This window comes from Mesoplodon bidens (assembly GCF_964165515.1).
Source record: "Mesoplodon bidens genome assembly, chromosome: 6".
Taxonomy (NCBI): Eukaryota; Metazoa; Chordata; class Mammalia; order Artiodactyla; family Ziphiidae; genus Mesoplodon; species Mesoplodon bidens.
The window spans coordinates 1,380,231-1,394,172 of NC_138162.1; the positions used below are offsets into that span (position 1 = coordinate 1,380,231).

Here is a 13,942-nt window from a genome sequence, read left to right on the forward strand (position 1 = left end):
TGCTGGGGTCCGTGATCCAGAAGTGGCGCAGAGCCCCACCCCCCCCCGAGGGTCCCCACGCCCCTCTCCAGCTCTGGAGGGCCCCACCCCTGCCTGCCTCTGTGAGCAAAGGGGAGACTCCCACCTCCCTCCTGCCAGGAGTGCAGGCCCCCCTGCAGGAGCCGTGGCGTCACTGCAGGCACCAGAGTTTAAGAACACGGGCTCTGGAGGGGCGCCTGCCACCGTGCATCCTGCGATGGTCACTCAGCCCCTAAGCTGTCGGGGTCCTGAGGTGTCAGGAGCCGATGCCGTGGGGTCCATCCCCGGCTAGCACCTCCTCCGTGGTGCCTGGAGGCCGCCCCCGGCTCTTGGGGCGGCCCGGCGCGGGGAGCAGGGAGGCCGGCTGACCCCCTTCGCCCCTCCCCCGCCAGGGAAGACATGCCAGCAGGCCGACCCCTGCGCCTCCAACCCCTGTGCCAACGGTGGCCAGTGCCTGCCCTTCGAGGCCTCGTACATCTGCGGCTGCCCACCCGGCTTCCACGGCCCCACCTGCAGGCAGGACGTCAACGAGTGCGGCCAGAACCCCGGGCTCTGCCACCACGGTGGCACCTGCCACAATGAGGTCGGCTCCTACCGCTGCGCCTGCCGTGCCACCCACACCGGCCCCCACTGCGAGCTGCCCTACGTACCCTGCAGCCCCTCCCCCTGCCAGAATGGGGGCACCTGCCGCCCCACAGGGGACACCGCCCATGAGTGTGCCTGCCTTCCAGGTACCGCTTGCTGGCCCCTGCCTGGTGGGAGGGCCGGGGGTGCCCAGGGCGGAGGGAGCACAGGGCTGGAGCAGGGCCGGCTGGGCCTGGGGGTGGACGTCCACGGAGCGTGGGCGATTGGAAGGCAGACTTGGGTGTGGTGTAGGGGCGGGGCTGGAATGGCGGCCGCCCATTAGGCACCCGCCCACCCACTTCTGCCTGGGGATGGGTCCGCTGTGACCAGACAGCTGGGCCTGTGACCCCTGATGCTCCCCACCTGCCGCCAGCCTTCTCCAGGCCACTCAGGAAGCCCTGAATCTTGAGCGCCCTGGGACCACGTGCACGTTACAGAACTCTCCAGGGCAGCAGGGAGCACCCTTGCTCGTGCGGCCCCTGGGCTTCCCCTGTTTCCCCGAGGTGGGGACAGTGAGGCTGGGGCTTATGCGTCACTTGCCCCAGTGGTGGCCCTTCCTCCTGGCCCCGCTGGTCTCCCACCGGTGGGGCGACAGTGACGGGCACAGCCCCCCACCCCCAGCAGCTCCAGTCTCCCTGTTGTGTGTCCCAGACTTGCTACTGTAGTTTTCATTTGAGTCAGTTTTGCTGCTGGTGACCTAAAAATACTAGTAACGACAAAGCGGCTCGAAGACCTCTCGTCCGTCAGCTGCGCGCTGGCGGTTAGGCGGTTAGGCAGGAACGAGGAAGGGAAGGGTGTTCCAGGAGGGGGGCGGGGTGAGGAGGTGGGGCTGGGGTTTGGGTGCTGGAGGGGAGCCCAGGGTCTGGCTGACCCAGGGGTGAGCCGAGGGTCGCCCCAGCCCCCACGCTGCCGCGGCCCAGCTCGGCCCCTGCAAAGAGGAAGTGCTTGCTCTCCCACCGTCCATGAGCCCCGGGCCTTGTCACTGCAGCGGCCGCCTCTGCGTGCAGACGCCTGGCGCGTGCACTTCCTGCATGCCAGTGGCGCTTCCCTCACCGCCTGCCTGCCGCGGCGCTGCTGGCCGCCCGGCGGGGCTGCTCAGCTGTCCACAGGGGGCTGGGCCAGGCGCGTGCCCCCCGGTTCTGGGTTCAAATGCCTTTTTGGTGGTTGTGGGACCCCAGGCCTGGGACCTTGTGTCTGGCCACGTGGGTCAAGCGGGGCTGTGGAGGTGGGCAGAGTGGGGGGCCAGCCAGAGGACGCTGCACACCTGGAGCAGGTGTGGGCCCACCTCGGGGGGTGAGGTGAGACCCATCCTGCTTTAGAACTCACCCTCCAAGGCCAGGGAGAAGCAGTGCGTCCAGCCCACCGCATACAAGGGGGTCTGGAGCGAGGGCTCCGGGCTCCCGTACGGGGGCCTCAGAGGGAGGGGCAGGGGGAGTCCCAAGGCACCCCGGGAGCAGCATTAATCAATAACTGGCTGCAGGTTGGGCTATTGCCAGACACCCCTTTCTGGGTTGATTATTGAACCAGCGGGAGTTGAATGGATTAATAGCTAACTGGCTGGCCGCGGAGTTGGTGCTGCAGAGGTGAGCCCAGGCTGGGGGAGGATGTGGGCCCTGCCCGCGCCTCTGTTCCTGGGAAGCCAAGGGCCACACCTGCCATCCCCCCAGGACTGCCCACCTGGGTCCCACTGTCTCCCCACTCCGGTTCCCTGCTTGGGGGGGGGCCCAGGCCCAGTGCAGCCCCTGCAAGGTGGGGTATCTGTGGCCGCACACAGGGGTGTTGCAGAGAACCCCCAGCATGGGGCGAGCCAGCAGGCAGTGCCCAGTTACTGGAGCCACTACACGGAACGTCTTTTACAGCAGAGCCTCTAGAACCCTGTAATCCTCTGAGTCCCTGTCTGTTCAGCTGGCTCTTTACAAAATGATTCCTTAGAGAGGAATGTGTCACCTGTCCTGGTCACAGGAGTGGGAAGGGTGGGGCGTGGACCCCGAGGCTTGTGAGGCAGCGGGCATCACAGGGTAGGCCATGGAGGGACAGCTCTCTGTCCAGAGTAGGGTGCAGTCGTGGGTGCAGCCAGGAAGATGCCAGAGGCCAGGTTGAGCGTGGCAGGGAAGGTGAGGGCCGGGACGTGTGCTGCCCAGCCCTGTGGGGAGGCTTGACCGGGCCCCTGGCTCCCCCCTGCCACACAGGCTTCACCGGCCAGAACTGCGAGGCAAACATTGACGACTGTCCAGGAAACAACTGCAAGAACGGAGGCGCCTGTGTGGACGGCGTGAACACTTACAACTGCCGCTGCCCCCCGGAGTGGACAGGTGCATGCACGGGGAGGCCCGGGTGGGCACCACCACTGCTGGAGCACACGCACGTGGTGGGCCAGAGGGGCCCTGATTACCTGGTCCAGGCCGGGAAGGATTCCGGAGTGACCTGGGGCTGCCCTGCCGCGGGGCTCTCAGGCCTCCGCCCCAGCAGCCAGCACAGATGTGGCATCAGCTGGTCTGTGCGGGCCATTTGCAGCCTGGCCCCGGGCAGCCCTGAGCCAGAATCAGGTCCCCAGTTTGAGCCCAGCTGCTGGGCAGGACACGGGGACACTGGCCGGTAGCACGCTGGCCCCGCCCACAGACGAGTGTGGACCCCAGTGCACCTGTGCCTGCACAGCAGTCAGATGAGAGCCCCCTCTGGCGCCAGGGGTGCAGGGGAAGGAGTGATTCAGGCTGGCGGCAGGTGGAGGAGTCATGAGGGAAGGCTTCCTGGTGGAGGGGGCCTGCGCCCCGAGGGGGAGGGTCTCGGCTGTGGCCGAGGGTCTGGAGGCGCCGCCCGGCCCGACGGTCCCGGCCCCCGCAGGTCAGCACTGCACCGAGGACGTGGACGAGTGCCAGCTCATGCCTAACGCCTGCCAGAACGGCGGGACCTGCCACAACGCCCACGGCGGCTACAACTGCGTGTGTGTCAACGGCTGGACGGGCGAGGACTGCAGTGAGAACATCGATGACTGTGCCAGTGCCTCCTGCTTTCACGGCGCCACCTGCCATGACCGCGTGGCCTCCTTCTACTGCGAGTGTCCCCACGGGCGCACGGGTGAGTGCCGATGCGGTGGGTTCTCGTTGCCCCCGCCCGGCCGTGGGCCCCCTCGGGTCAGGGCTCGCGTGCGTGGCCTTGTGCAGACACACGGGCTGCAGCTTTGCGGGGCCTGTGAGGGTGACCCCAAAAGGGGCCTTTCTGGGGTGAAGGGGCTGGTGGGGCTGGGGCGTTGCCTGCCATCAGGCTGCTGGCGGCGAACCTCCCGGAGTGACTCGGGCATCGTGGGACGCTCCACAGGGTCATTAGCTGTGGCACGGTGTTGGGGGGGCCTCCCTGGGTAGCCAGGCAGGGGTGGACCCCGGCTGTGGGCAGCCCCTGTCCCCAGGCCAGGGGGAAGTGCCTCGGCTGACCACTGCCGCCCCGTATCCAGGTCTGCTGTGCCACCTCAATGACGCCTGCATCAGCAACCCCTGCAATGAGGGCTCCAACTGTGACACCAACCCCGTCAACGGCAAGGCCATCTGCACCTGCCCCTCGGGCTACACGGGGCCGGCCTGCAGCCAGGATGTGGACGAGTGCTCGCTGGGTACGGGCAGCTGAGGGGGCAGCCAGGGCGCTGGGGAGCCTGGCGGAAATAGCCTGATGGGGGAGGCGGGCACACCCCAGAGTGTTGTGGAGGCCAGAGCTCCCAGAGCAGCCCCTCACCACGCCGTGCCCGCCCCCCTCCAGGCGCCAACCCCTGTGAGCACGCGGGCAAGTGCATCAACACGCTGGGCTCCTTCGAGTGCCAGTGTCTGCAGGGCTACACCGGCCCGCGCTGCGAGATCGACGTCAACGAGTGTGTGTCGAACCCATGTCAGAACGACGCCACCTGCCTGGACCAGATTGGGGAGTTCCAGTGCATCTGCATGCCCGGTATGCGGCCGGCCTCCCGCCTGACCATCAGGGGCACCGCCTGACAGGCGGGGGTTGGGAAGCTGCGTCAAGGCCGATGGACCCCAGGGAGCACCCCGGCCGCATCTGCTCTGCCGCCGGCCTCCGTGCCCACCCAGGCCACGGCCCCGGCGGGTATCTGGGGAGACCAAGCCAGGCCCGTGGGGCACAACAGAGAGCAGGCCAGAGCTGGGCAGCTGGGTCAGCCCCGGGGAGCAGGTGCGGAGGGGGCAGGGTGTTCCTTTGTGCATCCCGAGCCCTCAGCTGTGGTGAGGGCCGCCGAGGTGGGTCACGGTCCCCTGCACCCCTTGACCACCCCCTCCCCCCAGGCTACGAGGGCGTGCACTGCGAAGTGAACACGGACGAGTGTGCCAGCAGCCCCTGCCTCCAGAATGGCCGCTGCCTGGACAAGATCAACGAGTTCATGTGCGAGTGTCCCACAGGTGAGGCCGGCCACCGCCGTGCCCCCCGCGCAGGAGTGCCCTGCCGTCCCTGAGGGCTGCCGGGTTGGGTCCCCCAGGGGCTGGGTGGGAGACTGCCGACTTTCACCTCGGGAGTGGGTGGGGGTATTTTCAGGCTTCCCCCAATGGGCAAGGCTGGGTTGGGCAGGGGGGCCTGGCCCCCGACCTCGCTGGGGAGCCCGGGACCCAGAGACCCTCCTTCCTGCTGGCGGGTCCCTGGGAGCAGCAGTGTGCTCGCCGACCCCGAGGGACCTCGACGGGAGGAGGTCTAGCCTGCCCTGGCTGCCCGTCTCTGCCAACCTGAAGTGGACATGATGCCCAGGAGGGCCTAAGGAGCCTTTGGGGGCCCTAGTCTGTCCCAGGGGAGGGCTGGGGGCTGGGGGCTGGGGGACGCCGGGCCCGGGGATGTGTTGTGGGTAAGAGCCTTGGATCTCCCGAGATGCAAATCAGCTGTTCCAGACACCGAGCCGGGAACCCGATTCTCAGCCCGACGAGGCTGTAGCCATAGCAACCGGAGTCAGTCTGGGGCAGAGGCCCCCGTATGAGGGAGCGGGAAGGCGTGTGACCCGAAAGGCGGGAGCTGAAAGGGGCCGAGAAGAGAATGGGGGGCTGGCCCAGCCCCGGCCAAAGCACTCTCAAGGGGCCCTCCCAGGCATTCCCTGCCCTTGGCTGGCCGTGGGGCCGCTGCACCCATCGTGTCTGACCGCCGTCCCTCTCCCCGGCTGCAGGCTTCACCGGGCACCTGTGCCAGTACGACGTGGACGAGTGTGCAAGCACGCCCTGCAGGAATGGCGCCAAGTGCCTGGACGGGCCCAACACCTACACCTGCGTGTGCACAGAAGGTGCGGGGCCGCCCGACGGCCAGGCTGAGCCGGGGGGAGGGAAAGCCGGCGTGTAGGGTCCAGGGAGGGGGAGCAGCCGAGAGCTGAGGCTGGGAAAGTGACCCCTCATTCTGGGGCCTCTGGTCCAGGGGCCAAGAGCAAGGTGAGGCTTTGACCCGGGCAGTGGGGGACGTCCCCAGACATTCCCAGTCTCCCCCGGCAGGAGCACAAGTAACCCTGGGTTGGTTGGTGGCGTCCTGGGATGGGACGGCCGCGTGCCCTGGGAGCAGCCCCACTTAGCCTCTCAGCCCCCGCCCTGCAGGCTACACAGGGCCCCACTGTGAGGTGGACATTGACGAGTGCGACCCCGACCCCTGCCACTACGGGTCCTGCAAGGACGGCGTTGCCACCTTCACCTGCCTGTGCCAGCCGGGCTACACGGGCCACCACTGCGAGACCAACATCAACGAATGCCACAGCCAGCCCTGCCGCCATGGGGGCACCTGCCAGGACCGCGACAATGCCTACCTCTGCTTCTGCCTCAAGGGGACCACAGGTGCCTGGCCGGGGCTGTGACTGGGGGGCTGGGGACGGGGGCGGGCACTGACCACCTCTTGTCTCCCACCGCCAGGACCCAACTGTGAGATCAACCTGGACGACTGTGCCAGCAACCCCTGTGACTCGGGCACGTGTCTGGACAAGATTGACGGCTACGAGTGTGTGTGTGAGCCGGGCTACACCGGTGAGCCGCCCGGGGCTCGGGGACCCGCAGGGCTCTGTCCCCCCGGCCCTCGTCACGGCCTCGCCTCGGCGGCCCAGGCTGTGCTCACACCTCAGGGTCTCCGGGATGGGCCAGGTCTGGGGACCGTGGGGGCAGGATGGTGTAGGCCGCCCACCGCCCAGGGCCCAGCTGTCAGACCACCAGCTTTGGCAACGGTGGCAGAGACCACAGAAGGGTCGGGGCTTCGGCCGGCACTGGACGGGCATCCCTGAGGCTCTCGTTCCTGGTCACAGCCGGCCCAGCAGGCCCAGAGCAGAGCCAAGCTCCTGGCACACGTGCTTCTCTCCATGGCCCTCTGCCCTGAGGGTGTCCGGGGCCTCCTGAGCCTCAGCCCTCACCAGCCAGCTCGGCCCCTGGGCCCGGGGAGGGGAGTTTGTGTGGGTGGGAGCCTGCGTCTCGGAAGGACCTGGGGAGGGGCTTTCACGGAGGGGGAGACAGAGGCCCCGAGGGCTGGGACCCACTCACCGAGTCCCCTCCCACTCTCCCTCCTGGGGCGGTGGGCGTGAGTGTCTGAGCCGCCACCCCGTCCCACCGCCCGCAGGGAGCATGTGCCACATCAACATCGATGAGTGCGCGGACAACCCCTGTCACAATGGCGGCACCTGCGAGGACGGCATCAACGGCTTCACCTGCCGCTGCCCCGAGGGCTACCACGACCCCACCTGCCTGTCCGAGGTCAACGAGTGCAGCAGCAACCCCTGCATCCACGGGGCCTGCCGGGACAGCCTCAACGGGTACGGGGCCGCCCCGCACTCTGCATCCTCGGGAGCTCTGCCGCAGGGAGGCGGCCTGCTCGGGGGCCGGCGGCTGGCGGGCCAGGGAGGGGCAGTCGTGAAGCCCTGGACTGGCCAGCGGTGGGCCCTGGGCTGAGTGGATGGGTGCCCCTCAAGAACGGATCTGCCGTTGGTGGCCTGAAATGTGCCGTTGGGCACTCGCTCAGCTCCTGGCCTGTGCCCAGCGCTGCCCTGGGCTCTGTCGTCTCACGGGCCACAGTGTGCGCTCGGGAAACACATTTGTGCCGTGGCCGCAGGCAGGGTTTCTGTGGCATCACGGCATGATGAGATGATGTTCTGGTCTTTGTCCTGGTTCCTGAAATCACTCAGATCTAGACAAGTGGAAGGAGTAGCTTTGGTTATTTGTCAAAGCCCCTTTTAAGCACACCTGAGGATGAGGCTGGGTGCCGGGGAACCGTGTCAGGGGGGTTGGATCTTTGAGCCCCACCCTGACCTCCAAGGAGGGGAGAGGGGCTGCAGGGTGAGTTAATCGCCAACAGCCAGTGATCTAAGTTGGTCACGCCTATGTGAGGACCCCTCCATAAAAATGCAAAGTGCAGGAGTTCAGAGAGCTTCCGTGTCGGTGAACAGGCGCAGGGGTGGCGGGAGCAGCTCGGAGCCCTGCCCTGTACCTGGCCCTGTGCATCTCTTCCATTGGGCTGTTCCTGAGTTTCACCTCTTATAATAGACCACTAATCTTGTAAGTAAACTGTTTTCCTGAGTTTGTGAGCCATTCTAGCAGCAAGGAAGGGTCTGATTCATAGCTGTTCGCTCAGAAGTACAGGTGATAACCTGGGACTTCAGGTGAGTGTCTGACTCGGGGCCGGTCTTGTGGGACCGAGCCCTATCAATGGGGTCTGCGCTGACCCCAGGTAGTTAGTGCCAGAAATGAACTGTGGGATACTCAGCTGGTGTCCCCAGAGCTGGAGGATTGCGTGGTGTGGGAAACCCCCTACATATGTGGCATCAATATTAGAGTGTAGAGAAGCTTACTTTTAGTTTCTGACGCCCATTATGTGCCCGGCACTGCTCTGTGTAGATGGGGCCATTGACATGGGCAGGGACCCCATGCCCCTGTTTGGCACAGAGAGGGCAGCACACAGTTCAGGGCCACACAGGAGTGAATGGAGGAGGGCCTTCTGACCACTGCCCTGAACTGGGCACCGTCCCCAATCTAGTTTAACAAATCCTCACCACCTTCTTGGGCAAGGTGGGCTATTTAAAGGTGTTTAAAGGACTCCGAGGGGGCTTCCCTGGTGGCGCAGTGGTTGAGAGTCCGCCTGCCGATGCAGGGGACACGGGTTCGTGCCCTGGTCTGGGAAGATCCCACGTGCCGCGGAGCGGCTGGGCCCGTGAGCCATGGCCGCTGAGCCTGCGTGTCTGGAGCCTGTGTTCTGCGAGGGGAGAGGCCACAACAGTGAGAGGCCCGCGTACCGCAAAAAAAAAAAAAAAAAGACTCCGAGGGTCAGAGCGGACCGGCGCCTCCGTCCATTCAGATCACAGGAAGGTGGCAGAGTGGGGAGTGCCCCCAGCCTAGGCCCCTCCCCTCCTGGGCCACACCTGAGCTGCCGTGTGGTCACCTCTGCAGGTACAAGTGTGACTGTGACCCCGGGTGGAGTGGGGCAAACTGTGACATCAACAACAACGAGTGTGAGTCAAACCCCTGCGTCAACGGCGGCTCCTGCAAGGACATGACCAGCGGCTACGTGTGCGCCTGCCGGGAAGGCTTCAGTGGTGAGTGGGCGCGGCTCCTGGTGCAGAGCGGGACCCCCAGGGCGGCAGCGCGGAGCCAGGACACAGGTCCAGCCACCGCGACCCGTGGCAGCTCCCTCCCTGGGGTGGGGGGGCAGGTACAGACCTGCTGGGGTCGACGCCAGGCCCCAGGCTCAGCGCAGGGCCCTTCCTCCGCACCAGGTGGGCCCTGGCCACAGCACCCAGGGTGGCGGCCACACTGACTGCTGTCCCTCCCTCTCCAGGCCCCAACTGCCAGACCAACATCAACGAGTGCGCGTCCAACCCGTGTCTGAACCAGGGCACGTGTATCGATGACGTGGCTGGGTTCAAGTGCAACTGCCTCCTGCCCTACGCAGGTGAGGGCGGGGCCTGGGCCACCCAGGGGAGCGGTGCCTGAGGGGCACGCGGTGGCTTCCGGGGCTCAGCGGGCATCCCGCAGGCTCTGCCCTGTACTTGGGCCTGGCCACGTTAGGGCCTCGCCCTGCAGGTGTCATTGCCAGATGAGCCCACAAAATACCGGGTGCCTGGGGGGAAGTTTTAGTATAAGTAGGTCTCGAGTATTCTATCTGGTGCGGTGGCCCCCTTGGTGGCAGAGCTGGGAGCTGGGCCTGGGCTGTTGGCCTCCACGGCCCAACGTCCATGCTGCTTGGGCCCCCGGGGGCCAGGCCGCCCTCCCCAGCCGCTGGCCGGGCCTGAGGGGTTCCTTTGATGGCGGGCCCTCTTTGTGTGGGGAAACAAGGAGCCCTCTGTTCCCACTGAGAGCGGCGGGAGACATGTCCCCGGGCGTCTCAGCCTCTGCCACTGGCCTGGCCAAGGGGATCGCGAGATATGGTCCCCTCCTTAGAAGAGATTTGCCACGTGTTAAAAAATAAAAGTCCTCAACGACTAGGGCCACCAGCCCCACGGGAAGTGGGCAGAGGGTACTGCCACCGGGGGTGGCTGTGGCCCCCAGCGGTCCTGAGAGGGCCCCGGCGGGCGGGGTGGGGCCCATGGCTGTGGTTCTCATGACATCGGGTGGCCCATGGCCAGAGCAGTGTTTTCTTTGACCAAAGCTGGGGAGCTGGACTTTCTTTCTTGCCCCAGTGAGGAAACTCTCCCCTGGTGGCCGCCCAGGGCCTTCCGCGCCCAGGGCGCACCCGAGTCCCTTTCGGACACGTTGACATCGGGGGCCGGAGGGCCGGCGGGGAGGAGCCGGCCTGTGCTGACCTGCTTCCCGTCTGCCCGCTTCCTGCTTCCCTCTGCACAATTGTCGGAAACTCTAGCGAATTTCCTGCCTGCCCGGGTCGCCGTGGAAACCGATAGAAAGAAAGGCTCTGGACAATCACACCCGAGGGCCGGGGAGATAATGGACCACGGGGAAGATAACGCTTCCTCGCGGCCTCAGGACTCAGTCCCGTGGGCTGTAAACAGGAAGCCCTGTGTAGGGCTTTCAGGGAGGAAACGTCACCCAGTGTGCACGGGGGTCTAGCCAGACTGCCACCCCCGTCCCAGGGGTCCTGACACTGCACCCGCTGCCCCCCTGATCAGTAGCCCGTGCTCGGGCTGAGGCTGGCACGTCCCCGGCAGCGAGGCAGCCTTGGTTCAGTGGCCTCCTGCGTTGGGCACTTGCTGCCCTTGACACGGAGCCCCTGAATTAGCTCCCAGGCCGCCGGCTCAGTGCAGGGCCCTCTGCTACCAGGAGGTGAGGAGGGGGCATGAGGCTGGGAGTAGGTCCAAGGCCCCTGTGACGTTGTGGGGGGCATCGGTCCCAGCCCAGCCCTTGCTGCTGGCACTTGCAGTGGGGTGAGGCCCAGGCCGTGCCCCACAGCCTGTTGCGGGGCAGGGGATCATCTGGTTTGTGTTCGGGTCCTGACTCAGCCAGGCGCCCGCGGGGGTTCCAGTGCCACACCGTATGCCCCCCTGCGGGGCAACCAAATGTGCTTTGGTGGTAGAACCACCCGCAGGCGGTGGCCGCAGTGGTCTCTGTCAGGTGGTGCCACGGGGCGTTAACCCTCCGGGCCGGGGCTCCCCGCCTGTGCCTCTTCCCCTCAGGAGCCACGTGCGAGGTGGTGCTGGCCCCATGTGCCCCAGGCCCCTGCAGAAACGGCGGCGAGTGCAAGGAGTCCAAGGACTACGAGAGCTTCTCCTGCGCCTGCCCAGTGGGCTGGCAGGGTGAGCCAGCGAGCCCCGGAGGCACTGGGACCGGGCGGGTGGGAGTTCGGGGGAGCTTGGGCGTCTGTAGAGCAAGAGGTAGTGAGCTCCCCGTCCTTGGAGATGAGCCGGTGGGCTGCAGAGCCCTCCCAGCCTTGGATGTCTGCATCCTGCTCGGCCCCACCTTGGGGGACAGCAAGTCGGGGAGCCCCTCCTTCCCGGGACGCCCCCAGAGGACCATCCCGTGGCTGCGGAGGCCCCGCCTCTGGGGGGCAGGGGAGAGTCCTGTGGGGAGGGGGCTGACCCAACAGCTCCCTCTCCCCCTCCCCCAGGGCAGACCTGCGAGATTGACATCAACGAGTGCGTGAAGAGCCCGTGCCGCGCAGGAGCCTCCTGCCAGAACACCAATGGTGGCTACCGCTGCCACTGCCAGGCCGGCTACACAGGGCGTAACTGCGAGACGGACGTCGACGACTGCCGGCCCAGTGAGTGGCCGCCCAGCTGCGTCCACCTGAGATGCTCAGACCTGCCTCCCCAGGGGGCTCAGGGCAGGGAGCTCGTCGGGGTCGGCTGGGAGAGTGGACGGGGCAGCGCCCGGGTGCAGGGTTGGCGCTGGCCAGCTGGACCCTCCAGGAGGGCGCCCGGTCAGGGGCTGGAGGAAGTGCTGGGGGGGTGGCTGCTGTTGGCCAGCGAGGTGTTCCCACGTGGTTCCGGAGGCTCTGGAGCCAGGTTGCCAGTCTTCAAGCCCATCCTGGCATCTCCCCACCAGACTCCAGGGCTCCTCCCCCAGGGCCTTGCCCGCCCCGGTCCATCGTGGCTCTTATTCTTGTCGTGACCCCCTGAGGAGCGGGGCTCTCAGACCCCTGGTTCACGTGACCTTGGCGCCCGGAGAAGCCGAGTATCTCATCTGGCGTCACTGGCGAGCAGGGAAGACTGACTGCAGCCTTGCTTGGTGTCACTGTTAAGCCCGGGCGTTCTCCCCGCCCTTGTGGCCTGGGGACCGGGAACACGTGGAGGGGCGTAGACCCCAAGCCCGTGATGCAGCCTGCCGGGTCAGGGGCTCCTGGCCGGACACCGTGGGGGCAGTGCCGGGGTCCCCGCAGCTTCCGTTGCCCTGGCAGCGGGGGTGGTGCCCGCCCATCAGGCCTGCCCTCCCTTCCCCTCCCAGACCCGTGCCACAACGGGGGCTCCTGCACAGACGGCATCAACACGGCCTTCTGCGACTGCCTGCCCGGCTTCCAGGGCACCTTCTGCGAGGAGGACATCAACGAGTGCGCCAGCGACCCCTGCCGCAATGGCGCCAACTGCACCGACTGCGTGGACAGTTACACCTGCACCTGCCCCGCGGGCTTCAGTGGGATCCACTGTGAGAACAACACGCCTGACTGCACGGAGAGGTGCGTGGGGGCCACGGCCACCGGTATGGGCACTGTGCAGGGCGGTCCCGGGCCTTAGGCTGACGTGGGGAGGCAGATGGGCTGCAGGGCCACGCAGCGTCTGGCAACCTGCACACCGAGCAGGTGTCTGCCTGGTGGGCACACGGTGCCAGTCGGGTTGACTCAGATGCTGTTCCTCCTAAAAGAGCTATTGTCCATTGACCCGTGTTACTTAGAAGCAGGAACCCTGGTGGTTTATCCTGAAGAACTGGTGTTCCTCCTTCTTTCAGACCAAGGACCTTGTAACCCATCTTGTTTCCTTATTTGCCTTGGTTGCCAGCAAGCTCAGTGTTGAAGCTCATCCCTGGTTTCTGACATAACTGTCTCCCGTGTTGTCTGTGCAATTCTGGTTTCTGCCTTTTTTTATCTTAACCGCTATATACCACGTGTGTAGTGAAGCTCCTCTCAGCGTGAGTTATAAGAAGGCAAAGGAAGGAAGTGTGACATGGTGTGGGAATCTGAGGTCCCTGGTCCTGTGTTGGTGACCTCCTGGGACTCCTGTTGGCTGGTCACAGGGAGGCTGTTCCTGGCCTGGCCTGGCACTAGACCCCGTTGGCCACACTGATTCGAGGGGGAGACGCCAGCGTGGAGGCACCTGCTTCGGCAGGGTTCTGCTGCCCCCACCCCAACTCACCACCGCCCCCCCACTCCCCGCTGCCCACCCACCTCCAGCTCCTGCTTCAACGGCGGTACCTGCATGGATGGCATCAACTCCTTTACCTGCCTGTGCCCGCCAGGCTTCACGGGCAGCTATTGCCAGCACGACGTCAATGAGTGCGACTCTCGGCCCTGCCTGCACGGTGGCACCTGCCACGACAGCTATGGCACCTACAAGTGCACCTGCCCACAGGGCTACACTGGCCTCAACTGCCAGGTGAGTCAGGGCCGCAGGGGTGCCCACCACTCAGCGTCACGGCCGCACCACTGGGTCCCCCTCGCCTCAGCTCCAGCTGGCTTCACCACCCTGGGGTACGGGTGAGAGGGCCAGGCTCAGGGGGCGGGGGTGGCTCCTGGAGATCTGGGCTGAGCTGCCAGATAAGGAGTCAGAGGAGAACTTGAACTCAGGTAGCAGAGGTTTACGGAGCGAGAATGAGGCCCACCTGATCTGGGGGAAGATAGCTAAAAGCCAGTGTTTTCATAGGAAATATGTAAAGGTATTGAAGGTTTATATTCATTGAGGATTTTCACATAAAACACCAGTTGCAAAAGAGCT

General features: G+C 65.9%; 1 protein-coding gene across 1 annotated transcript in view; it reads left to right on the top strand.

Annotated features, from left to right (window-relative positions):
* Positions 1 to 13,942, top strand: part of NOTCH1 (notch receptor 1) — a 47,077-nt gene that overhangs the window by 20,344 nt on the left and 12,791 nt on the right. The window contains exons 4-19 of the mRNA XM_081236898.1: positions 411 to 749; positions 2,832 to 2,954; positions 3,484 to 3,717; positions 4,091 to 4,246; positions 4,390 to 4,575; positions 4,923 to 5,036; positions 5,783 to 5,896; positions 6,198 to 6,431; positions 6,507 to 6,617; positions 7,198 to 7,390; positions 9,018 to 9,163; positions 9,406 to 9,519; positions 11,195 to 11,314; positions 11,626 to 11,778; positions 12,462 to 12,690; positions 13,402 to 13,603. Coding sequence (XP_081093024.1) covers positions 411 to 749; positions 2,832 to 2,954; positions 3,484 to 3,717; positions 4,091 to 4,246; positions 4,390 to 4,575; positions 4,923 to 5,036; positions 5,783 to 5,896; positions 6,198 to 6,431; positions 6,507 to 6,617; positions 7,198 to 7,390; positions 9,018 to 9,163; positions 9,406 to 9,519; positions 11,195 to 11,314; positions 11,626 to 11,778; positions 12,462 to 12,690; positions 13,402 to 13,603 — 2,768 coding nt within the window. The remainder of the gene's footprint in view (positions 1 to 410; positions 750 to 2,831; positions 2,955 to 3,483; positions 3,718 to 4,090; positions 4,247 to 4,389; positions 4,576 to 4,922; positions 5,037 to 5,782; positions 5,897 to 6,197; positions 6,432 to 6,506; positions 6,618 to 7,197; positions 7,391 to 9,017; positions 9,164 to 9,405; positions 9,520 to 11,194; positions 11,315 to 11,625; positions 11,779 to 12,461; positions 12,691 to 13,401; positions 13,604 to 13,942) is intronic.